This window comes from Lissotriton helveticus, chromosome 3_1, assembly GCF_964261635.1.
Source record: "Lissotriton helveticus chromosome 3_1, aLisHel1.1, whole genome shotgun sequence".
Classification (NCBI taxonomy): domain Eukaryota; kingdom Metazoa; phylum Chordata; class Amphibia; order Caudata; family Salamandridae; genus Lissotriton; species Lissotriton helveticus.
Window position 1 is genome coordinate 964,558,549 of NC_136061.1, and position 26,008 is coordinate 964,584,556.

At 46.1% G+C, this 26,008-nt stretch overlaps 1 protein-coding gene across 4 annotated transcripts in view; it reads left to right on the plus strand.

The window, feature by feature from the left end:
* ASB18 (ankyrin repeat and SOCS box containing 18) overlaps window positions 1-26,008 on the plus strand; it is a 302,293-nt gene that overhangs the window by 211,586 nt on the left and 64,699 nt on the right. For all 4 annotated transcript variants that reach the window (XM_078681372.1, XM_078681373.1, XM_078681374.1 and 1 more), the window contains exon 2: window positions 1,293-1,560. In XM_078681372.1, the coding sequence (XP_078537498.1) occupies window positions 1,293-1,560 (268 nt within the window). The remainder of the gene's footprint in view (window positions 1-1,292; window positions 1,561-26,008) is intronic.

Genomic DNA, 26,008 nt, shown 5'->3' on the forward strand with positions numbered 1-26,008 from the left:
ATGTTGCCGCTCCTCCCATGCAGTGTTAATTCTCCACCTGTGCAGGAGAATTTATTAGTGGGCGGAGTTCTGACAGCTCAGGCCATCATGAGCACACGACCACCATGATTTATGACGACCGGGAGCCGTCATGAGCACCGCAGCGCCACGTCCACCCCCAAGCACCCCCCCCGCCCCCCCCGCACCGCAGCGGAATTCGCGCCATGGCGAAGGTGTTGATCTCCCTGCCCTTCGCAGAACAACACCTCCTGGCCCACTGAGCTTGTTTGTATTCTAAACAGCTGCTCTTCACTTCCTCTTATGAGCTGCTGCTGCCTCCCTTTTATACATTGTACGTTAAAAACAATACATTTGCACGTTTCTATCGGATGCTGCTGAATTCTACTGTTTGTGCTTTTTTTAATTAAATTGCTCAAACACAGCTGAAAAAACAGACAGGGAATTGTGGTAAACCTTGCAAGCAGGGAAGCATTGAACCACACATACCACCCAATCAGCTTTCCGGTACTTTCTATGTGCACTCTACTCATCCTTCTTTGTTCAGTAGAGGAAGAAATGCACTGCACGGAAAGAAGGGTTGTGCACCCAAAGCATAATGTTTTCGTCTAGCCACTACAGGCTTCTGCATTCATCTGAGAAAACCCCCTGCAGCTTATTTTTTTACAGCAAAGAAGCAGCTTCCTAACACAAGGATTTCCGTATGATTTATGGTGCAGTCAAAATACAGCAGAAAGGTGTGTTATTAAGGAAGTTCATGTTACCCTTATTTTCCAATCTTTTAATTGTCGAGTAATGTAACAGGATTTGATACTGATAACAAACTTACTTTAAAAGTGTGAATTTTGTTTAATCTGAGCCAGCGTAAACAATGTGACGTTTTTATTTTACTTAATTCCTAGTACCAAAACAATACACTTCCTGTATTCCAATCAAGGTGTTAAGATCAATGTGTATACAAGTACAGTGTTATCAAAGTTGTTTTTTGTAGAAATATAATTCTTAGTTATTTGTAAAAGTCAAAGGATACACAATTCAATTTTTTATTGGTACATTTGCATTACTCTACTTACTTCATATTTCCAAAAAGGTCCATTAAACTAAAGTAGATATTACAGCACCCAGCATAATGTGCTGCATGGCTAAATACTTATAAGGTCCCAAAGGCGAGAACTATTGCATTGCAAATGCTTGTTATACTCTGTGGTCAGGTGTATATTGGCATTACAGCACTGCCACATGCGTGATTGGATCAACCCAAGTTCTTATTTGCATTGTGCATTCTTTTGCTGCAGGTCTATGGTCACTGGAGTACAAGAGGGAGCTTACAAACCCCCTGTGCATCACAGCTAGCAGGGGCTACACTGACTGCCTGCGTTACCTGCTGCACCGAAAAGCCGACCCCAATGCAGCTCCTGGGGGACAGAGCGCGCTGCACGAGGCCTGTGCCAAGGGCCACACTGAGTGTGCCGAACTGCTACTGGAGCACAGGGCGAATCCCAACCTGCTGAGCCACGAGGGTCTGACGCCGCTTCACCTCTGCACGAGCGAGGACACGCTTCGGTGAGCGACAGCAACGCACGCCAAGTGGGCGGTGCGTTCATTAAACAAATAACATTTGTGTTTTCTCATCTTCCGTGTCCCTACTTTAGTCCTATATTTTAAAGCTGACAACCCCGTATATTTATCACCCATCATCAACTAAGGCAATAAATGTGCAGCTACATCTGTGGTCGATAAACACGTGGGATTAAAAAACTGGGGGTCCCAAAGAGGGTGTCCGATGTAATTAAGGGCGTGGCTTAATAACACGGAAGCTAAAAATCTGTGCTTAGCATAGTGAGCCACCTAACTGCTATTTAGCTGCTTCTGGCACTGCATCCAGATATATAATACAAGTAACATTATACCTACAACAAGACAAGACTATTAGCTTTGTCAGTGGGTGTTAGTTGCATATGCTAAATAAGCAACAACTGTGGCTTTGTTGTATATAACATTGAAAATGCTTCAGTTCTGAAATGATGAGACTGTAGAGAACTATAGCGACTCTCTTTGAAGTTACATCAAAGGCAGCGAAAGGTGGTACTGCTGCAGAGTTAAGATTTTTTTTTCACCCTGAGGGTGAGAGCAAAAATGGTGAGCCCCACAGGGATTTGTCTTAGCACCTGCTTTTCAAACTGCCAGTGCTAAGCACCGGTAGGACCTGGCCAATTTAAAGCCCTGCCCATTACACTAACCTGAGTAAAAAATAATTAAAATGAGTGACTCCTTTTGCGGAAATGGCATTCAAGGCAAACTTCTTTGAGCAGAGTAACTTTCTAGAATATAAACATGAGATCATCGCAGCACTGTGGTAGTATGTGGCTTGTGGTTGTCTCCTCTCGGTATAATATACCCTGGGTCCCTTTTCTGGAAGCAAAATCTGGCCTAGATGTGACCTTTAGGAAAGTGAAAAATCATTGTCCAACTCAAGGGTGTTCAACTCAAGAGTGTCCAACCGGGCCAGATCCATGCCGGTATATATATACCATGATGCACTGGGGAGGACTGGAGCAGACCCCTGGTCAATGTATGCCGCCCCCCTCTAGCAAGGTATAGACTAGCTCATGCCTCTTAGGGGAGCTGGTGATAGGTTTCAGGAGCCACGAGTTTGCACCTGAGAGCTGTTTGACACGTGCAAAGACAGTAAGCAGCAGGTCATGTTCCCCTCAAAGGATGCTTTGCTGTTCCAGAAAGTTCAGAAGAAGGAAAGACTGGAGTCAAGGGCTGACAGCACTGGCTGCGCTCAAAACTCGAGAAAAATTGTAAGTTATGAACTGCCTTGAACTGCATTTACCATGATGCTGATCCAGCGCTGCTCTCAAACAACCCTCAAACCCTCACTGAAACCCCAGGAGCTATCACACTTTACTCGTCGGTGGGGCCCATAACACCGCGAGTCACTCATTCACACAAATCACAGTGCTCCCAAAATCATCGAAAACCAGAGGACAAGCTGCTGGAGAGCATAGTACCCTACTTCATCTATTTAGTTCAAATTCTATACATTATATACATATGTATTTTATTGATCTCACCATGTTACTAAATTTTATAAACAGCATTTAAGGCACCCCACTGTTTTGGTCAATGGATCAGCTAGTAAAAGTTAACTATGGACAACAAGACCAGCTTAATTCTCCATTTATTTAATTTTTATTTCTCTTTAAGTCTTCCAGCATGACCTTACGCTTAGAGTTTAATCTTTATTTGGAAAAATGTATTAAACATTTCTTTAATTACTTCAAGTACAGAGTAAAATAAGTTTAATTAGTTTACATTTATTAGCAGAATAGTTCAGAAATGAGAAAATTCAAAGACATATTACCCATCTTCTTGGTCAAAAGGAAATCAGGATTAAACAGCAAAGTTCCCCAAAATAGCCTCTCTATCTTCCTTGATGTTCACCTCCCATCAGGACTCCGACACCATCAAAAGTTAAAGTCAGGAAAAATGTCAAAGTCTTTGCACTCAGAAAATCGATTAGTCCGACAGCATGTCGTGGTGCGAAAATAATTCAAAGCAAGCGTTTTTTCTCTTTTCCAAACTGCCTCTTTTATTTCCTTTTTCCCTAACTATCTAACTAAAATTTGAAACTTTAGGGTTCACACTCATTTCTCATTGGTCCATTCGAGGGGTGGATGAAGATCACCTCATGTCCTCATTGTCCGATTTTAACTAAGTCACTTCCATAAGTCTCATACGGTCATAATTGTTCATGTTGCAATATTTCATTTTTGTCCTTGTATCGACACTTCAGTCAATCAATCAATCAATCACGGCATTTATAAAGCGCACTACTCACCCAAAGGGTCTCAAGGCGCTAGGGAGGGGGGGTCCGCTACTGCTCGAACAGCCAGGTCTTGAGTTGCTTCCTGAAGGCGAGGTGGTCCTGGGTCCGGCGGAGGTGGGTCGGGAGGGAGTTCCATGTCTTGGCGGCGAGGTAGGAGAAGGACCGTCCTCCTGTGGTGGCTCTTCGGATGCGGGGGACGGCGGCGAGGGCGTGGCCGGTCGATCGAAGCTGGCGTTTGGGAGCGTAGAAGTTGAGGCGGCTGTTGAGGTATCCCGGGCCTCTCTTCTGGAGTTTGGCGGTGGTTCCGGCGTAAAGGGAGTTGCCGTAGTCCAGACGGCTGGTGACGAGGGCCTGGGTGACCGTCTTCCTGGTCTCGGTGGGGATCCACCGGAAGATCTTACGTAGCATGCGCAGGATGTTGAAGCACGACGAGGAGACGGTGTTGACTTGTCTGGTCATGGAGAGGGAGGAGTCCAGGATGAAGCCCAGGTTGCGTGCGTGGTCTGTGGGTTGGGGTGCGTTGCCCAGGGCGGGGGGCCACCAGGAGTCGTCCCAGGCGGAGGGTGAGGATCCTAGGATGAGGACTTCCGTCTTGTCCGAGTTCAGTTTCAGGCGGCTGTTCTTCATCCATTCGGCTACCTCTATCATCCCTTCGTGTAGGTTGTCTCTGGCGGTGGCGGGGTTGTTGGTGAGGGAGAGGATCAGCTGGGTGTCGTCGGCGTAGGAGATGATGTTGAGGTTGTGCTGGCGTGCGATGTCAGCGAGGGGGCCCATGTAGACATTGAAGAGGGTTGGACTGAGCGAGGAGCCTTGAGGGACGCCGCAGATGACTTCGGTGGCTTCCGATCTGAACGGAGGGAGGCGGACTCTCTGTGTTCTCCCGGCGAGGAAGGAGATGATCCACTCCAGTGCCTTATCCTGGACTCCGACGTTGCTGAGGCGCTGTACTAGGGTACGGTGGCAGATAGTGTCGAAGGCCGCGGAGAGGTCTAGGAGGATGAGGGCCGCTGTTTCTCCGTTGTCGAGCAGGGCACGGATGTCATCGGTGGCTGCGATCAGGGCGGTCTCGGTGCTGTGGTTTGCCCGGAAGCCAGACTGCGAGGGGTCGAGGGATCCGTTCGTCTCGAGGAAGGCGGCCAGCTGCTTGTTGACGGTCTTCTCGATGACTTTTGCAGGAAACGGGAGCAGCGAGATGGGGCGGTAGTTCTTGAGGTCGGTGGGGTCGGCTGAAGGCTTCTTGAGTAGGGCGCTGAGTTCAGCGTGCTTCCAGCTCTCCGGGAAGGTAGCGGTGTCGAAGGAGGTGTTGATGATGTCCCGCAGGTGGGGTGCGATGACAGCGTCGGCCTTGTTGAAGACGTGGTGAGGGCAGGGGTCGGTCGGAGATCCGGAGTGGATGGAGTTCATCGTGCGGATGGTGTCTTCGGTGTTGATCGGGGTCCAGGCGCGGAGGGTGGTGGTGGGGGGCGGGGGTTCGGTTGTGGCGTGCGTCGGTTGAGTGCTGAAGCTGTTGTGTATGTCCGTGATCTTGTTGTGGAAGTAGGAGGCGAGGGAGTTGCAGAGGTCTTGCGAAGGGGTGATGTTGTTGTTTCCGGCGTTGGGGTTGGAGAGCTCTTTGACGATGTTGAAGAGTTCCTTGCTGTTGTGTGCGTTGTTGTCCAGTCGTTCCTTGAATGCGGTTTTCTTGGTGGCGCGGATGAGTTGGTGGTGCTTTCGGGTGGCGAGCTTGAGGGCAGCCATGTTGTCCGGAGTTGGGTCTCTGCGCCAGGTTCTCTCGAGGGCTCGGCAGTTCTTCTTGGAGTTCTTGAGTTCGTCGGTGAACCATGGGGCTTTCTTGCTGCCGGGTCTGCTGGGCGGGGTCCTCAGGGGGGCGAGGTCGTCTGCGCAGTCGCTGATCCACTTGGTGAGGTTGGTGGCCGCCTGGCTTGGGTCCGGTGTGCTGGTGGGAGGGTTCATGTTCAGGGAGGTCGCGAGTTGGTCGGCTGTGATCTTGTTCCAGCTTCTGCGTGCAACCTGTTGCTGGTGGTGGTGGATCGTGGTCCTTCTGAAGCTGAAGTGGACGCAGCTGTGATCCGTCCAGTGGAGTCCGGTGGCGTGGCTGAAGGCGATGTCCTTGCTGGATGAGAAGACGGGGTCGAGTGTGTGTCCGGCGTAGTGGGTGGGGGTGGTGACCAGCTGCTTGAGTCCCAGGTTAGCGAGGTTGTCCAGCAGGGTGGTGGTGTTGCGGTCGTTGTTGTTCTCCAGGTGGAAGTTGAGGTCCCCGAGGAGGATGTAGTCAGCAGAGCAGAGGGCGTGCGGGCTGATGAAGTCGGCGATGTCTTCGCTGAATTGTGTGCGTGGTCCCGGGGGTCTGTAGATGAGGGTGCCTCTGAGGGTGGTCTTGGGGTTGATGTGGACCTGGAAGTGAAGGTGCTCGGCGGGTGCGAGGGTGTCGTCGGTGTTGGTCGAGATGCGGATGGTGTTCCTGTGGATGATGGCGACGCCTCCTCCTGTGTTGTTGATGCGGTCCCTTCGGATGATCTTGTAGCCGTCTGGGATGGCGATGGCGATGTCGGGCGCTGAAGAGGCGTTCATCCAGGTTTCCGTGAGGAAGGCGACGTCCGGTGCAGTGGTGTCGAGCAGGTTCCAGAGCTCGACGGCGTGTCTGTGGACGGAGCGGGTGTTGAGCAGGATGCACTTCAGGTGGGTGCTGCTGGTGTTCGGCTTGGTCTTGGTCGGTGCTGGTGTGGCGGAGGTCTGGATGCAGGTGAACTTGCAGGAGTTGCAGCAGAAGGGTCCGTGGGTGCGTCTCGGGGTGGCTCGGTAGCACCCCGGGGTTCTTCCGGCGTTGAGTGCGTAGAGTTCGGTGGCGTCGTAGGTCCGTCGGGTCGGCTTCCGTCGGCGGGGGCCAGGGGTCCTGGCACTGGGCGCGGTCCAGGCGTGGACGGGCGCAGACGGGCTTACCTTTGGCGCGCCTTCGGCGCACAATCGGTGCTCCCGCTGCGCGCGTCCGCTGCGCAGTCGCTCTGGGGGCGTCATAAGAAGGGGGACGGGAGGGCGGGTCAGCTTTCCCAGGCGCACAACTCAGACATTCCAATTTGACACCATTCTGCTCTTCAGGCCACGCTGACCTTGACATCAGCAGCCCAGGCCCAGGCCGCTCGTACATCTCTCGAGCACAGTCGCGCATGCGTAGAAGTACACTCTCTCGGAGTCTCGCAAAACCTCCATTTTTATTTAGGCCGCATGGGCCATAACGGGAATTATTATAGAAACAAACACAATTAAACGTTAGATTTCGAAGTAAAGCCCTTCTATTTACCTCCCCCCATTCTAAGTTCACCCTGTTAGTGGTTACCTAGCCATTAAGGTACAAATAGGCGTTGTTTTCTTACCATTCTCCTTCGTTTTTGCCACAATGAATACTTATAATAAGCATACATGCATGTAGTGACCTGTCGCTAGGGACAGAGGACACTAGGACCATGTGGGTCATGAGGGAGGTGACCAGGTCACCAGACACCACATCCGGTCAGGGGACAGGAAGAGGACAGTCTGGACGGGAACGAGGACGGGGACGGACGTGTGGGAACAGCGTGGAAAGAGAATAAAGAATAAAGAATAGTGTTTACACCCGCCTTGTGTCCAGCGTGTAATTGGATGTATGGTGCCTGCAGCGGGGACGTGACAACTGGCGACAAGGTGGAAGAACTGCCACGCGTGCAGGACATCGACGAGGCCGGCCAAAAAGACGCAAGGAGCTACACGGGAGCCCACCCCGAGAGCGTCCAACGGAGCCACAGCAGAACGCGGTAAGAAGCGTTCGAGGCACAGCGCGAGTGCCAGAAATCAAAGCGCGAGGTCCTCGCTCTCGAGATAGGAGATCTCGCGAGAGCAAGAACAGATCACGGCGGCCATTAAACAGTCAGGCGGGGAGAGCCAATGAGAAGATAGAAGAAACGAAGGGGCCATCGCAGGGTCAGGCGAGCGAAATCTCGCGAGAAGAGAGCGGCCATTTTGAAAAATAGGACAAAAGAAAAAAGGCCATAGGAATAAACAGGGCGGCCATTCCAGAGTCAGGCGGGAAAAAAAAGAAGCAGAAAAGGAAAGAAAAGGACAAGGAAAGCATAAAAAAGGCTTAAAGAGACAAGGAGAGCCTAGAAAAGGCTAAAAGAGACAAGGAGAGGACAATGACAGCCCAGAAAAGGCTAGAAGAGACAAGGAGAACACCAAAAAAACAAAACGAAGCAAAGACAAGAAAAGGACAAGGAAAAGAGGACACCAAAGGGACACAAGAGCAAAGGACAGAGAAGCCTAGAAAAGGCTAAAAGAGACCAGGAGAACAACAGAAGACGAAGAAGAATTAAAGACAAGAAAAGGACAGAGAAAGCCTAGAAAAGGCTCAAAGAGACAAGGAAAGCATAGAAAAAGGAAAGAATGGCAGACTCAAAGCCCAGCGCGCAATACAGGAGCCCACTACCGTTCAACTTATCGGAGCCACAGGCAGGAATAAGGTGGGAGAAGTGGATCAGACGGTTTGAAAGATACGTAGAAGATACAGATGTAGCAGATGGGAAGAAACGAGGGCTACTGCTGAACTTAGCAGGGGATGACGTCGAATAACTTCTGGTGACACTGCCTACTGAAGAAACGAAAACATATGACCAACTAAAAAAATGCCTAACAGCCAAATTCGACCCACAACGAAACATTGACTTCGAACGATACACATTCACGGTTGCGTGTCAACGAGCAGACGAAACACTAGATGACTTCGCGACAAGATTGAGAAAATTGGTGACACATTGTGAGTTCGACAAATTCGATAACGAGCAGGCAATAAGACTAAGACTCATAGAAGGCTGTCGCGACACAGGATTCAGAGCAAGAATACTCAAGGAGCCAACGTCGTTGGAGAACATCCTGTCACTGGCAAGAGCAGAGGCGAGAGCAACAGAGCATGCCAAGGAAATGGAAAGAGGGAAGAACGTTGAAATAGAAAACGCGCACTTCACGACAAACAGAGATCGCACAGGCCGAGGGAAGAATGACTGGAGGGAACAAAAGGAAAGGAGGTCGCGCGAAGGAACATGTTTCCAGTGCGGAATGGGATTTCCTCACAGAGGCGCATGCCCAGCGTTTGGCCAGACGTGCCGAAGATGTGGTGGAAGAAATCATTACACCAGTATGTGCCATAGTGCACAAGTCAGAGGCGACAAGGAAAGAACAGGAAGACAACAGGAGTCGACAACAAGACACGTCAGGTATATCGACAACGAAAGGAGAAGTAGGTCACGAGGGTCAAGCGAAGAAGAGGAAGAAGAGAAAGTGCAAAGACTATACAACATGTCGGAAGTACACACAGAGCCAGCAGACAAAAGCAGCCGAGGGAAGACAAACAATGCAAAGATAAGAGTAGGAGCGCACAAAGCAGACTTTATTTTGGACAGTGGTGCGACATGCAACGTCATGTGTGTATCTGAGTACGAGAAAATGGAAATGAAGCCGACACTGAGAGCGTCCAAGGTGAAAGTGTTCACCTGGGGGGCAAAGAAAGAGGTAACGAATTTGGGAGAATTCACAGAGGAACTGAGGTACGAGGACAAAATAAAGAAGGAGGACATTCACGTTCTAAAAGGCGATGCCCCTGGACCATGCCTGATGAGCAACAACACCGCTAAAACGATGGGCCTGATAACGATGACCTATAAAAAAGAAAAAGGATATGCCGATAGCAAACAAAGAGAAGAAAGAAAAATGAGTGAAAAAAAAGCACAGCAAAGGGCGGACGTAGAAAGAGAGGAGCAAGAAGAAAAGTGGAGGGCAGAGAACAACGATCAACACGAAGAGAGGCTGACAGAAAGAGAGCAGATGGAGGACGACTAAAAAGCAGAAGAAAGGATGATGGCAGGAAACGACGACAAAGGAAGGGGTACAAAGGAACAATGAGAATACGTAGAAAAAAGTAGGAACCAGAGACTGGGGAGAAGGGTCGACGAGACTGACACTCTCTCTCTCTCTCTCTCTCTCTCTCTCTCTCTCTCTCTCTCTCTCTTTTTCTTTTTCTTTTTCTTTTCTTTTCTTCATGACGACAATGAGCAGGAGAATAGCACCATGAACATTTGTTTGCAACAAAGGGGGAGATGTAGTGACCTGACGCTAGGGACAGAGGACACTAGGACCCTGTGGGTCATGAGGGAGGTGACCAGGTCACCAGACACCACATCCGGTCAGGGGACAGGAAGAGGACAGTCTGGACGGGAACTAGGACGGGGACGGACGTGTGGGAACAGCGTGGAAAGAGAATAAAGAATAAAGAATAGTGTTTACACCCGCCTTGTGTCCAGCGTGTAATTGGATGTATGATGCCTGCAGCGGGGACGTGACAATGCATAGCTTTGCTAAATTAGAGGCAATGCACTATATTAGTATGACAAATTCACATAATTAATGTATTACGATTTGCAACACAAGCAAATTAGTATCCCACTTGTACTTTTTCTGTGTGTATTTTTATTCTATATTGATTAGTTCAAATTCACTCGATTAATACATATTACAGTTATGAGAAACGGACTTGACGAGGGGTATACAAAAATGTTTGTTACAGCCTCGCTCCATCAATGCACTAGGGGGGCGGACTGGGGCAGACCTGTGACCAGTGTACAACTCCACCCCCTAGCAATACATTTACCTTATGGGGATTTTCTGCAAATATGGCCCAGAGCCGACCTTCCTGAGTGTGCAGGAGACTCCATCGGTCTAGATAAAGAGCTCTGTTTTCCATCCCCTGGTAATTATGTAGGTCTCTTTTCTATAAATAAAGAGTTCCTTTAAATAGTGACTCTGTATTGCGCTGGCACAACACACATTTCCAGCGCTTCCTTCCTGCTCGATGACTAGCTCATCCATGCTGCATCACTGGTCCTATCCTTTCTCCCCACTGGGCCAAAAAAATTGCCGAACCCTCTCCCCCCTCTCTGGCCGCCCCCCCCACCCCTGACACAATTACACCCCACACCGGATAACTCACATCGATGACAGAGCACCACACGCACCCACCCTAGCCAATGCTATTTCTCATTTGATTTGTTTTCCCTTATGTTTTCAGTTCCTATTTTACAAGTTATTGTTCTATGTTCGATATAATACGTATAAGGTATTGAATATCGAATGATATGCAGATCCCTTTGGGCCTACTCTGGCGACCGCAGGCGCGGATTTGAGTACGCTGACATTGCAATCCCAAAGGATGAGGGCGCTTCTTTTAGGAACGGGTTGGGAGACACACCTTAGAAATGGGGACATTGACGAGTTATGTACATGACCAGACCCACCGCAACACACTGTATGTCCCGATTTCCTCTTGCATAATGTTACTTCCAAATGGGATGGCACCCATTAGTCGGTATGTAACTGATTTGGTTTGATGGATGTAATCCTAATTGTTTTCAAGAGACCTCAATTATTCCGGGACTTTTCGTTTACTGGAAAAGGTGGCTTAATCCGGATGTTTGATTTGCAGGAAATGTACGGCAAAAACTGTTAACTTAGCGAACTGTTGTTAATTGTGTATATCTTTGTACACCGGTGAATCGAATTCTTGCCATTCTTTTTTCTTTTATTATGTACAAAAGAAAGAAGAGGAAAAACAAGTTTATCCTGTAAAAACCACTGCTTTGTTATGTAATCTCAAATAAGAAATGCAATAAAAGATATTCAAACAAAAAAAATCACTGGTCCTATCCTTTCTGAAGGTCCTTTGTCATCCTCCCTGTTCCCTAACAACAAAGCAGACTGATTACCTCACTAAGATGACTGCTTTTTGGATATCCTTGCTTGTGTCATATTTTCATTACCTCGTCACACTGCTCCCGGTGGGTACCACATACATGTCTATCCATTTGTGTCAGAGCCAGGACGTCTAACATAAATACTTGAGCAAAAAGTAACCTATAAGGAACAGGCACAGATTGTTTCCCAAGTTCTGTCCAAGCATTGCAAAGAAGTCACTGCCCCGTGGTATTACATCATCAAAGTGCGTGAATGATGACCTTACCTGGTGTCTAGCTATTTCTAGGAAAGTAAACATTTATACTGGGGTTTAAGTAGGTGGCGGTGAAATAGATGTCCTGATTCCCTACACTGAGGTATGTCCAGAAAATTGTGTTCCCTCAAATTATTTTCCTCAACGGTTCCAAGATATTACTTGGGGATTAAGTCTCCATCTCTCCTCCTCATACCGGTAATTAACTGTGAGACGAATTTCACCTTGAGACAGAAAACTCCAGTAAAATGCTGTGAATGCAAGCACTGTCCACCCTTAGCTGTGCGACATACAGGCTGGCATTCCGAGAACCCTTCTGGTTTTCCTTGTCTCTGACCAAGAAGGGGACTTTAGCAAATCCCTGTGGTGTTCCTGACATATTCTCACCCGTCTCTTCAAAGCCACCATATTGTACCATGTCCAGCTTAGATTTGTAAAACCCTCATCTTGTACAGCACTCCGTCGCTTAGGAGAAGCAAGTAAATCACAAGCATACATAAAATATTATGAGATACATGTACCGTTGGTTCGTGTGGACAAGTGGGTTGGGTATTTTGAGGTGCTCTATACTAGAGACTGTTAGGTATTGTCTTGCAAAGGGGTGCACCGGGCAGTAGAAGAAGAGTATTTGGGTGAAGAAAAGTTATACCGGCAAGCAGATTAAAGCAAGAACATAGTTAAGTTATGTTATGTAGATTTGACCAGCACACTATCACCGGCAAGAGTATCCTGGCCCTGAGCAGGTGTGAGTCTAGCCAAACCTAGATCCTAGTGGAACTACTCAAAAAGCCAGGTATTCAACTTCTTCCGAATTCAAGAAGGGAGGAGGAGGCACAAAGTTGTAGTGGCAGGTCATTCCACGCATTAGGAATGATGTAGGAGAAGACTTGACCACCAGATCTGTTTTTCTGTATGTGTGGGATGTGTGTAAATAGGAGTCCGGTCGAGCTGAGGTGTCAGGATGCTTTGTGAAAGCAGGAGCCAGTGGAGCTCCTTTAGGTGTGTAGTGATGTGAGTGCAGCGTGGGAGGTTGAGAGTGAATCTAGCCACCGAGTTCTGAATGGTCTGCAGCCTTCTTGTGTGTTTCTTTATGATCCCGGCAAAGAGGGCATTCCCATACTCCAGATTGCTTGTGACATGGACATGTATGACGGTTTTCCACATGCTGATTAGGAGCCATTTGTAAATCTTCATTGGAATCTTCAGGGTATGGTAAGGCAGGAGTCAGATAGGGCCTCCGAATGGATGGACTTCTGGTAGCAGCAGTTTCTTCTGGGGTGATGGCTAGCCTTGTGGTTAGCATTGGTTCTTTGGATTAGATCTGGAGGTGTTTGGCGTGGTGGGTTGGGTCCGGTTGCAGTTAGACGTCACTGTATATTGCGGTGATTTTGTTGCTGAAGAATTGAGAGAGATTTTTACAGAGGCACTAATGCAGGGTGATTATGGTCACCACCTTTCCGTTATTTTCATGAACCATCTATTATGTCGGACGAATGTCCGTTGTCCGTTATTGTTTTTATAACGGATGGTGTTTGCTCATAATGTTAAAGTTTGCCAGAGTGTGCACCTGGCTTGAGCCTTCCAGCCTGGGCCTGCTCTCTTTTCTAAAAGCACCACTCAATGCTTGTTTGTGTTTTGCTTAACTAATTGTGATTTCAATTTTTGTCAAGGGTTAGTTCATCAACAGGTTTAGGTGTGTTGAAGTGCAGGGATGCTTTCACTTGCTGCTGAGATGTTTAGTGTGCTTAAGGCTCTGAGAATCAGGTCACTGTGATGCGCACAGTACTGCCAAATCATGGTCAATGGGGGTTGGAAGCACAACCTGCACCAGGTTTGGTGTGCACTGATATGCACTGCTGCCCATCTGATGGTAAATGCACACTTAGGGGCAGATTTACAAATATTTTAAGCTGGGTTTGTATTAAAAAAGTGATGCAAAATCGTGCAAAATGTTTTTTTTTATTCACTTTCCAGCGCAAAACTTGTTTTTCAACTCCCAATGTTTTTAATGCAAATCCCTATCTGCTAACAATAGTAGACATGGTTATGCACTAAAAATACCACCACCTGAAAGCAGGTGTTAAAAAGGAGAATAATTTTATTTCTCCTAACTTGCCAATTTGCATGTGAACAGCATTGTACAGCACACATCCAGTGTGGAAACAGTTTTAAAGTTTGTCTAGGCATAGTATTTTGAACTGGAATGGCAGCCTTACAGTAATTAAACCTATTCTAGAGTCACGCAGACAACTTTGCTCAACAGCCTAATTGTATGTCGGTGGTACACAGAGAGCAGACTGTAATGACCTACTTCTCCGTATGTTTTGGTGCTTCTGTCAGTCACCAGGTCATTACTTAACACATCCTTTCTCAGGTTCCAGAAAGCCACCACATTTCACAATACTTACCCAAGAAAGGAATAAACACTGACAACATATAGGACCATTGCCGAGGAACTCGCAAATAACAAGTCACAACACCTCCCCTGCTGAGAGGGTATACAGCAAATTACAACACCTCCCCTATCCGAGAGGGTACACAAAGCATGCTCCTCCTAGCTATGTATTGGATAGAATAATTAGAATTTAGACATCCCTGATGGGAGCCGATTTCCCTCCCGTATCAACAATTACCCATTAGAGGGGAATCGCCCATCCCTCTGTAAGTACTTGGTAAAAAAGGGTCCAGACCTTCCCTCACAAGGAATACAAACAAATGATATGCTCTAGGGTTTCTTTATTACATGATAATAGGATGACAAAAGAAAGAAAGAACTAAATATCACAGTAAACATTTGTAGCAATCACCAGCACATACATATACATAGAACCTGAAAATAAGAGGCATAGTTAGATACCATAAGTACACCTGGAACACCTCACCATAATCTTAGGCGTCTTGTCATCTGAAGAAGGGTCTGTCTCTCTTTCCCTCTCTGGTTGGGTCCGGACTCTCTGTTGCACAAACACGACTGCACGTCTGCACCGTGATGTATCATCAGACCGCCAAACCACCATACCAGCATCTCACCATCTCACCATCTCAGCATCTCAGAATCTCTGAATCTCTCGGACCCCCTTTCTCTAATATAGAATGCAGCTCTCCATCGAAGTTTCTAGTTAACTCCGCCCACAGTTCTCACTGGATTCCTGTACCACCTCGTACCAAGAGCACAACAAGCAGTTGGCCAAGCGTTTTGCTCTGGCTCGGCACGAAGAGAGCACATTCCACCCGATAAGAACCGGTCCTGTCTGGTTCACTACTGGTGGACAACACATGTAATCTAAAATATAACCTCTCACCTACTGAGGCTCAGAAGATGGCTACAGTTTAGAATATGGAGTTGCTCAAGCATAGGCCTCTACTACTTGGAAAGCAGAATGATATTAGACCACGTCAAAGCCAATAGGCTAAAGTCACAATTCACCTAACTCAAATAACACTATGCCCTTAATCCCTCAGTATCCACTATGGAGCACATGTGTGCACCATCACCAACAAATCTGCATCTCGACATCCCATACCTTCTATTCTTTGGCAAGATTATTCTAATGCAAGACCATCCCACATTAAGGCTAAAGTAACATAGCACACTAAAGTCAGTTCACAATGGTGGTGATCGAGGGTCATCACAGACCATCAGACCACTAAAGTGGCTCATTCACTACATTACACCCCTTGACCCTTGAACATCACCATTCACATATATCAAAACTAAAATCACTGAACTAAAGGCACAGCTATGACTGCATCTTTTAACTGCAAAATTGGCATCATTGCAAAGTAACTAGCAACTGAATATCATGATTGAAAAACAAAACTATTATTGGGGCACTATATCTGTTAACTGTAAAAGCAGTATCAATGCATAATAACCAGCAACTGAATAAAACCTAACTGAAGATTTGAGTGTCATTGAAACATTACATATCTCATTTAAAGGCAAAACTGTAAAAAACTAAATTTTCAGAGTGAAACATGCAAGACCGTAGGCCATATTTGAAAGAGTAAAAACTGCACCACAGAATCAAAAACATAAGCAATAACTCTTGTGTTAAAGTGACTACTCAAAAACATTGAATTCAAAGCAGATCATAATTAACTGTTATTCTCTTTTTGTTCTCTTTTAAACTTCATAACTCAGGTGAACTATCTAAAAAAAATAATTCAGCTTGTGTCATTTGAACCTCTAATAATAATAATGAAACTGCAAATTCTACTGCCAAGGCAGCCAACGGTATCTCAGAAATATCTACTCCAATGGCAGCACAGTGTCTCTATGGGGAAAAGTGTTCTTTTCTGTGAAAAAAGCAAAACAAAAAACACCACTGTCTCATGTCAGGGTGCACCAGCAGTTCTCCTGTGCGAAAGACACACAGCTCTCATGCTTTCAAAGTCCGCCTCACTCGAAGGGGACAGTTCCAATTGCAGCACACTCTGCTAATCCCTTCTTCGCTTAGAAAGAAGCAGTCCATCTATGTAGAGGACAGCCCTCTGGCATCCCTCTTCATCAGTATCCCCTCGACAAGGAAGAACCCCATCTGATCTGGTTCTCCATAGATCATCAGCTCCCGTCTGCCATCAGCCCCAGGACATCACCTTTCACCGTCCGGTCTGGCTCCAGGCTTGGGAGGGGTTGGTTTGCTCTCCAAAAAATAACAAAATAAAATAATAAAATAAAATAATAAAAGGGGGGGTGAGGGCCCATGCATACAGGGAGGGCATCACTTGCACCCGGCTCCGCAATCTGAAACGATAAACAAGTATCACATGTCTTGCAAAAAACTTCAAATCAAAAGCACATAATTGTCGTTTTACATCTCTTAAAGTCCAATATTTTAATTTCTGTCTGCAAAGCTCTCCTCTAGATCTGGGGAATAGCTTAAGAATGCTACCTGCATTATATTCTCTAAGTTTATTTGGGCAAAATTTAATTTTTTCTTGCACAGCCAGAAGGGCTGGGGCAGTCAACTGTACGCTCTTCTCACTCCTTGCTAACATACCCCTCCCTTCCAGAGATGTCCGCGTCCCAGAGCTGGCTCAGTTTCAACCTTATTCTCCACGGAAAGAATTTGAGTGCTCACCAAACATAACAAGCAGAGAGGAGATTGCTCCTGCGGTCGCCCCCTCCCTTGCAAAGAGCCCGGGAAAGAGGAGGCTCTGTGGAATGCATGTTATCTCCTCATGGTCAAAGCATGTCAGTTCCCAGCCGTTCACAACCCAAAAGCTGTGAAATTTTCCATTCGTAAATGGAATACACTAAACTAAAACCACATTGAAAAGCCCACCTTTGAATGCATGCACCTATATATATATATATATTTTCTTTTAAACTATCATTTGTCTATAGGACTATTGGTAACTAAAAGACAAAACATTGGCAACCTTAAAAAGTCGCATACAAAATCTCAGGGTACTTCTGTAACAATATCTGGGACAGCATCAGTCAAAGAAGGTCTATGTTTGTTTAATTTGTAACAGTCAACTGTCATGGGCAAAGAATTATCGCATTTGTGCACCAGCTACATAAAATCATTTTAAACATTAGTTGTTGGGGTCACCAACCCTGCTTCTATGAAATCCTATCAAACTGCTTTCCTGCCTACATGGGCCATTTTACTACTAGTGCAATCTCCCATAAGCAAATCACCTTTTCTCTCACGCTGCTCTGTCCAGTATCTTTAAGTGTGCAAAAGCATATAGTCATGGGCCTTTGTTCAGCATCTGAATTGAAAAGTCCCTGCACTTCACTGTAGCTAAAATGGGCACAATGCTTTTGGGTAAAATCACAAAATACATTTTTAAAACCTGGAAGTAGCCAGTCATACACAATTCGCTGTTGTACACTTTCAAAATCATATGCTTGCATTTTTCTTTTAAAGCAAAATGTATCGTGCACTGATAGGTCTGATTTATCTCCACAACCGGTGATCGTTCATTCTAAAATACGGGTCGTCTTATCATTTCTCTCTTCGGAAGAATTAATTAAAACAGCCTGTGCAATTGGCAACCTGACTAGATTTTCTGTAACATTTTTCACATGTAAATCATTCACGTTTAATTCTGTTTTCAAAGGAATATTTTTACACTGGACATCAATTAACATATCCTTCAGCTCTTTTGGCAAATGCTCAAATTGTGGCTGCACGTTAAACAACACATTAAAAATAATCGCACTATCTCTGTCTGAAACATCATCCCACCTTTCAGGGTTATATTCTGAGATGTTACATTCATGTTGCAGCGCAGCACATTTTAAATGCATCTTTTACTGAACACTAAAGGGATCCAGCCCTTTCTGCCTAACGTAAAAAAGCTATTCACGAGCCTTTTATACAAAACACATTTAAACACACAGCAATTCTCATTCAACCCAACACAATTAGCTCACTCATGAGCCAGAACACCATATGGGCTACCCCCATGGAAATAAATCAACTGATATCTGAGAGTCTGCTTTCAATGTCTAAAAAAAACAACAACAATATTTTCCCCTTTTAAATCAACGTTCATATCCTGCCGACTACGCCAAATTGTAATGACCTACTTCTCCGTGTTTTTTGGTGCTTCTGTCAGTCACCAGGTCATTACTTACCACATCCTTTCTCAGGTTCCAGAAAGACACCACATTTCACAATACTTACCCAAGAAAGGAATAAACACTGACAACATATAGGACCATTGCCAAGGAGCTCGCAAATAACAAGTCACAACACCTCCCCTGCCGAGAGGGTATACAGCAAATTACAACACCTCCCCTATCCGAGAGGGTACACAAAGCATGCTCCTCCTAGCAATGTATTGGATAGAATAATTAGAATTTAGACATCCCTGATGGGAGCCGATTTCCCTCCCGTATCAACAATTACCCATTAGAGGGGAATCGCCCATCCCTCTGTAAGTACTTGGTAAAAAAGGGTCCAGACCTTCCCTCACAAGGAATACAAACAAATGATATGCTCTAGGGTTTCTTTATTACATGATAATAGGATGACAAAAGAAAGAAATAACTAAATATCACAGTGAACATTTGTAGCAATCACCAGCACATACATATACATAGAACCTGAAAATAAAAGACATAGTTAGATACCATAAGTACACCTGGAACACCTCACCATAATCTTAGGCATCTTGGCATCTGAAGAAGGGTCTGTCTCTCTTTCCCTCTCTGGTTGGGTCTGGACTCTCTGTTGCACAAACACGACTGCACGTCTGCACCGTGATGTATCATCAGACCGCCAAACCACCATACCAGCATCTCACCATCTCACCATCTCAGAATCTCTGAATCTCTCGGACCCCCTTTCTCTAATATAGAATGCAGCTCTCCATCGAAGTTTCTAGCTAACTCCGCCCACAGTTCTCACTGGATTCCCGTACCACCTCGTACCAAGAGCACAACAAGCAGCTGGCCAAACGTTTTGCTCTGACTTGGCACGAAGAGAGCACATTCCACCCGATAAGAACCGGTCCTGTCTGGTTCACTACTGGTGGACAACACATGTAATCTAAAATATAACCTCTCACGTACAGAGGCTCAGAAGATGGCTGCAGTTTAGAATATGGAGTTGCTCAAGCATAGGCCTCCACTACTTGGAAAGCAGAATGATATTAGACCACGTCAAAGCCAATAGGCTAAAGTCGTAATTCACCTAACTCAAATAACACTATGCCCTTAATCCCTCAGTATCCACTATGGAGCACATGTGTGCACCATCACCAACAACTTTGCACCTCGACATCCCATACCTTCTATTCTTTGGCAAGATTATTCTAATGCAAGACCATCCCACATTAAGGCTAAAGTAACATAGCACACTAAAGTCAGTTCACAATGGTGGTGATCGAGGGTCATCACAGACCATCAGACCACTAAAGTGGCTCATTCACTACACAGACTAGTGCCAGATCTCTCTTAACACAACACATTGCAGCAACTTTGGGTGCAGCGCCTCGTATGACAGTTTTGAACATCTGAGCCAGTCATTTCTAATAGTTCTGCATCTCACCTCTGAAAATAAAGCCCCAGAACTCTTTCCCACAACAGTGCTGGAAATTGGAGACTGGTGCAGAGACTGACAGTTCATGCATTTCTTTTTTTTAACTTTGCATCCATTGACACATTTGACAGCAAATCTGGTCAGGTTTACTGGTTTACAGACCTATATAGCATTTTCAAATATCTTATGAGGGCAATGCACCTGCGGCAGAGAACATTGTAAACACCAACAATTTCAGGGTATGAGTAAATAACAATCTTTGATAAAGAACTTGGTGGGGTGATTTGTGTGCACTGCTTAGTATCGTCACAGGTTTGACTCATCAATAGGGCTCCCGGTTTTATGGTATTTATATTTTTGGCATTTCCGTCTGTATTTATCCATAATTATTTTGTACTAATTTTACCTGTATTTGTCCATATCTATTTTAGGTTTTGCAAAAAAATTAACCTGAAATGTGTATATTTTTGCATTTATTTAACCTGTTAATGTGCACTCGTCCCTGAGCGCCTGACAGGTTTCAATGATATACACACACTCAGATGGTAAAATATGTACTTGTAAGAAAATATGTACATTTTAGTATCAAGGTTGTGTAACTCTACAGCTGTTTAAGGCTCTTTACTAAAATCCCTATATTTTTGGGTCCCCTTGTCTGTCAATCTGCACAGCTATTCACCTGGCAGTCATGATTGACAACATTTAGAATCACTCAAAAACAGCCCAATTTCCATTTTTATCCACATTTAAAAATAAATACAGACAGGAAAATAAAAAGCTTTCTGTCTGTATTTATCTGTAAAAATTAGTAAAAACGGAAAAGAGGGAGCCTTACTCATCAAGCATAGATGGTCAATATGCCTACTGCAAAGCATGGCACATAAAATGCAGGTCACAGATTTACACCCAATGGCAAGTGTGACAGCAAGTTTGTTCTGGCTTACTTGTTTATAGACAGTCTTCATTTTAAAATATCTCATGAGGGTAAAGCACCTGCTGGAGATATCATTGTATACCCCTAAAGTTTCAAGGTACAATGCGGTATGATAACTTTTGGTTAATGCACCTGCTGGAGTAATTTTTGTACAGTGCTCAGTATAGTCACAGGTTTGACCAAGCAAGCATAGAGGGTTAATGTGGCTACTACAAAGAACAGAGCACAACAAATAGGTCACACATTTGTATTGTACGTAGATACCTCAGTGGGTTACTTCTTTAATTCCATATGTCCTTGTGTAGTGGTTGATTTGAGTGGGATTTAACACAGCTGGTAATTACCAGATGTGATGAAGTCTGTGCCGGACACTGAATGTCAGCAGGCCAACCCTGCCAGAATTAAATTGGAGAAAAAGGAAAGGATTTATCGTACCATGCAGATTTTATTGAGGAAAAGTACAAATTACAGCTTGAGAAGGATGAGTTGATTACCCCTGAGGTTCTAGCCATCCTCAGAATATTGAGGAATAATTTGAAGGACTGAGTGGAAAACCAATTCTTTGGGTTTCTAATATAGAATTACCTTACCTTACCTTATTTAAGACCAAGCATGCAGAGTGATGTTGTAAAGATTTGGAGTATTGTACAAACTAGTTGGAAAAGTGGTATGATTTATTTAGCTTCAGTTACCATCATTAGTGTTAAATGGGCAACATCTTATTGCAATTGTTTCTTATGCCAGCTGTCAAATTTTGCTTTGTGTGCATACGTCTGCCAGTTTTTACATTTTTAAATAAGCCCAGTTACATATGAATGTTTGCTTAGTACTGTTATTTAATATACAAACCAAAGAAAGGAATCCTATGTTGGCCTTTACTTGTATTGGTGATCTATTCACTTTATTTATATCATTGCTTGACCTCCTCAGATGTGACCATAATCAGAATTTTTGTTCAAATTTTGACCCATTGCCCTGAATTTTTACATTCACTGCCCAGAATTTGCTTCCATGGCAGATAGTCACTCTAGGGGAAATCAAATTGGAGGTGGTCACTGGTTAGGTGCAATCCTCCAAAATATCAAAGGGTTATTTGCTTTTGTTTGTGCTGGCTCAATGCGGCCTGCCAGAGTGGTGCGTTTGTTGTTCCAGATTCTTTGGTGGTAGCGTCTCGGCTGATTTGAACAGGCTCCTGAAGGCATTGTCCTGGCTCATTCTCCATTTGCGCTCCAGTTGTTTGCAGTGGTGTTTTATCAGACTGAGGTCCTCCATGTACCAGCTAGCTTGGGGTCTAAACCTTGTTGTATTGCTGTGTTTGAGGGTGGCCAGGGAGTTGGCACAGAAAGTGATCCAACTGTTAAACTTCTTTCTTAATTGCTCTGGGGATGCCGTTGCTGTGTTCAGGTCAGTGTTCCTGTCCTTGTCAGTTATGCTGTTCTGGTTTTGGCAGACTGGTCTGTCAGTGGCGAGTGTGTGTTTGACTGGGACAGGGATACTGAACTTGAACAAGGTGTTGTTTGTCCATGAGATTGTTGTGAACCTGTCGACTCAATGTTGTCGAAGTTCGTGGAAATAAGGTCTAGAAGGTGTCCGGCGACGAGTGTAGGCCCCTTTACTTGTTGGGTGAGGCCCATGCTTCCAAGGTCTTTGATGAGAGCTTTTGAGTTGCGGTCGGCCTTGTCTTCCAGGTGGAAGTTCAGGTCTCCGAGTCGGATGTAATTGCTAGTGTAGAGGGCAAATGGTGCATTGAAGTCCATGATGGTGTCGGTGAAGTTGGTTCATGATCCTGGTGGTATGTAGATATACATGCCGCTTAGGGTGAAGTTGGCTGCGACATGGAGCTTGAACAACAGGTGTTTCATATTGGAGGATGTAGTGTCCATGGAGATGGTGCAGATTATGGTGTTCTTGTAGATGATGGTGATTCCGCCTCCAGGCTTGTGAAGTCTGTCTTCCTTGGTGATCTTGTTGCCAGAAGGGTTGTCTGTGGTGATGTCAGGTGCAGATAGGGAGGTTCAGCCAGGTTTCCGTCAGGAAATGTAGGTATGAGGTGTTGTTGTGCACCAGGTGCCAGGTCTTTGTGGCGTGTTTGAGTGAACATGTGTTGAGAAGCATGCATGTGAGTGAGAAGTGCTGTATGGGTGCTGCAAGACTGTGAGTGTGAGACAGTGGGTTGTTGGGTGCTGTTGGTATGGGTGTGGTAAGTGTTGGGTGTCGATAAATGCATGAAAACCTACACAGGAGAATGCTCCCTCAGTGTTGTGTGGTGAGGCAAAGCAGCAGTGCGGGAATTGGGCGGTGTGAAGCAGGCACAGAGGGTCAAATCAGTTTCGGCACACATGGGATTGTCTTTGGTGCATCTTCGGTGTGCCAGTGCCTTGTCTGCACTGTGACCACCATTCAGTAAGTCTTGGGAGGGGAAGGAGTCATGTCACTTCCTGTGCAGATGGATGATGGCAAATCCAGTGATGTCACTCACTGTGCAAATGGATGATGGAAATGAGTCACCTCACTTGTGAGGCTCTACCTTCCTGCTTGTATCTTCCCACATCCTTTCTCTGCCACCAGAGTATACCTTCTACAGTTTCTGTAGTACATCTCATAAAACTCCTCTACCCCCTTCTCCCCCCCCCCTCACCAGGCACTTCCTTCTTGATTGCTCACTACAGCATGTTTGTCTGGGCGTCCATGTGGCAGACTGGATTATGTGGTTTGTTAACATAACTGATGTATTTAAACGTCCTTAGCATTGCGGGGCCCATTGCACACTCTTCTCATGTGTTGGGCTTGGGCAGGAAGTGAGAGTAGCAGCTAGCCACCACACACTGTGCAAGCTATATTTGTCAGCTTTCCTATCACAGCACATTGCACTATCAAAGCATGTGGCCTTGACTATGCATAAAGCAGATGGGGTGGGGGCAAAACACCTACGGGTGACCTAATGATTAAGGTCTTAGAATCTAACTCTGAAAGTAAACGTTGCATTGTTATGCAAATGCCTGAAAATGAGCCCTGGTGTCAATAGTCAGAGGACTAAAGCTAAAACAGTAACAATACTCTAGTTTTAAAGATGTGTAAAGTAGAATACTGTAGATTGCATTAAGAACAGGAAAAATTTGGGGGCATGGCCTAACAGTTCAACATGGCGGACATGCTTTAGGCATGCTCCAACAGCCCACAAATATCCTTCATTATCTTGCAGGATACCATCACTCAAACCGATCCCTGACGGTATCCAGAGAATCACAAATATATGCCAATCTGAATGAGGCCAAGTAGAATGGGCCGGAACACACAGAAACGCTAGAACAGACATACTGCATGGAGCTGTATTCTGGGGGCAGACCTGAAACGCCACAGAAAGTGGAGACGTCCTGAGACTGAGGGCAGCTGGCAGCGGAGAGTTACAGGATACAGGGCAGAGGCGGTACGTCGGATGCAGAGGAGACGGCAATCGAGATGAACCTACCCAGCAGGAACGCAGGGGCTGAAAAGCAGAGAGGACCACACATGGGACGAAGAACTGCCCGACTCCTGGAGACATCACGAGACATGGAAGCAGACAGGAGGACGGCAAGTGCAGTCTGAAGCCCCAACAGGAGAAAAAGCACTCGGCCAACACTCGGCCATACAAGTAAGGCGCCTGAAAGGGGCAGCTTTCCCAGCTGGGGAAACAACCAGGTTAGGCCCCGATGCGGTTTAGAGTGGATAAAGACCCTCCCGGCTGACTCATACGGGGATACTGCAGCAACATAATGGAGGAAACAAGACTAACCCCTGGAGGAGAAAACGTGAGCTTGGGATCACAAGTTTGTGAAAATCCCTGTCTTTGCCCCCAGCCATCTTCTTGCTCATCACCACTCCACAGATGAACACTTCAACAACGCTACTTTAAAATCGGATCTTCAAATGGACCAACAACAATTGAAAACGAACACACCTGGGAAAATCTTACCGGATGCCTCATGGTCAAGTCAACGCTCCTTTGTGGCCCGCCGATGTCTCGTGGGGGGTTCAGGGCATGAACATGTACGGTGCTGATTCTTGTTGCAGCAGTCACTGGACGAGCCTTTCCCCTGACGACAACCACACCATGCTCCATGGACTTTGTTAAGGATCCTGGATTGCTTTGGGGCAACACCCTCCTCCTGCTGCCATGATCCGGGACACGGAATAGTCTAGTGAGTCTCGAGGGCTGTTGGGAAGGTGAGCAAGACTAATTGAGCTGGTCTTCATCCTTTACCCCCAGGGCAGTGGAGGGGAGCACTGATCTCTCTGAGAAGAGCACTCCCCGCCCCCCCCCCCCCTCGCAGCAAAGCTCGGGGAAGTCTGTCTGGATCCCCTCGAAGAAAACACCTTGCCCCTGCTGCTGAATTCCTGGACGTGGGGCTGCGGAGGTCTGACCCGCTGCAGCTTACCCGAAGGTTGCTGACTGCATGGTGTGCAACGTTCGCAACCGTGACTCGGCTTGATCTTCCCGTTCAGGGGGTTGGGGAGCAGCTGATGTAGCGGAATGTACGGCTCCGATGATCTGAAGCCTCACTTGGGAGATGCGGCTGGAGACGGCTTGGCTCCCCGACTCTGCCCCTGATGTTTTTAAATTCTAGAAAGTACATGTTGCCGATGGGAACCTGTGCGCACACAGTTTGTTTTAGTTTGTTGGGAGCCTCGTCCTGGTCTATCCCGTTGACTCTCGCATATCTCCACCTGTGAAGCCTTTGATGTCCCCCACCCCCCACTTCCCCCCCATGGGGAATATGGTTTGATTACTTGATGTCTCTTGACACAAGACATTATAGTATCGACCTGACTACAAGTGTGGCCGGCTCTGCATGTCTGTAATCACAGCAGTTTTGTCTCTCACACATGAGCCTGACTTGTGAGGATTGTTGATATGTCCCCTGGCACCCATTTTGTTTGAATTTTGTTGACTTCAAATGGATGCTCCCAAGCCCCTGTACTTGATACTCTGCAGTGAAAGGAAATAAAAAAAGGACTTCCGACACTCCATCACTTTGGTGGCCATCTTGGAGTGGAGCTCCCCCTCTTTACGCTCTAACCTGGTAGAGTTTTTAGTCTAAAAGGTCTTGCTCCATACGAGTCTCCTTAGCGTCCCCCCCGACCTTTCAAAACTACTGTGATTCTATTGTTTATGAAACTGTAATTGTTATTGTAGCCCTAGGCTGCACACATCACTTTACTCATTGTATTTCCTA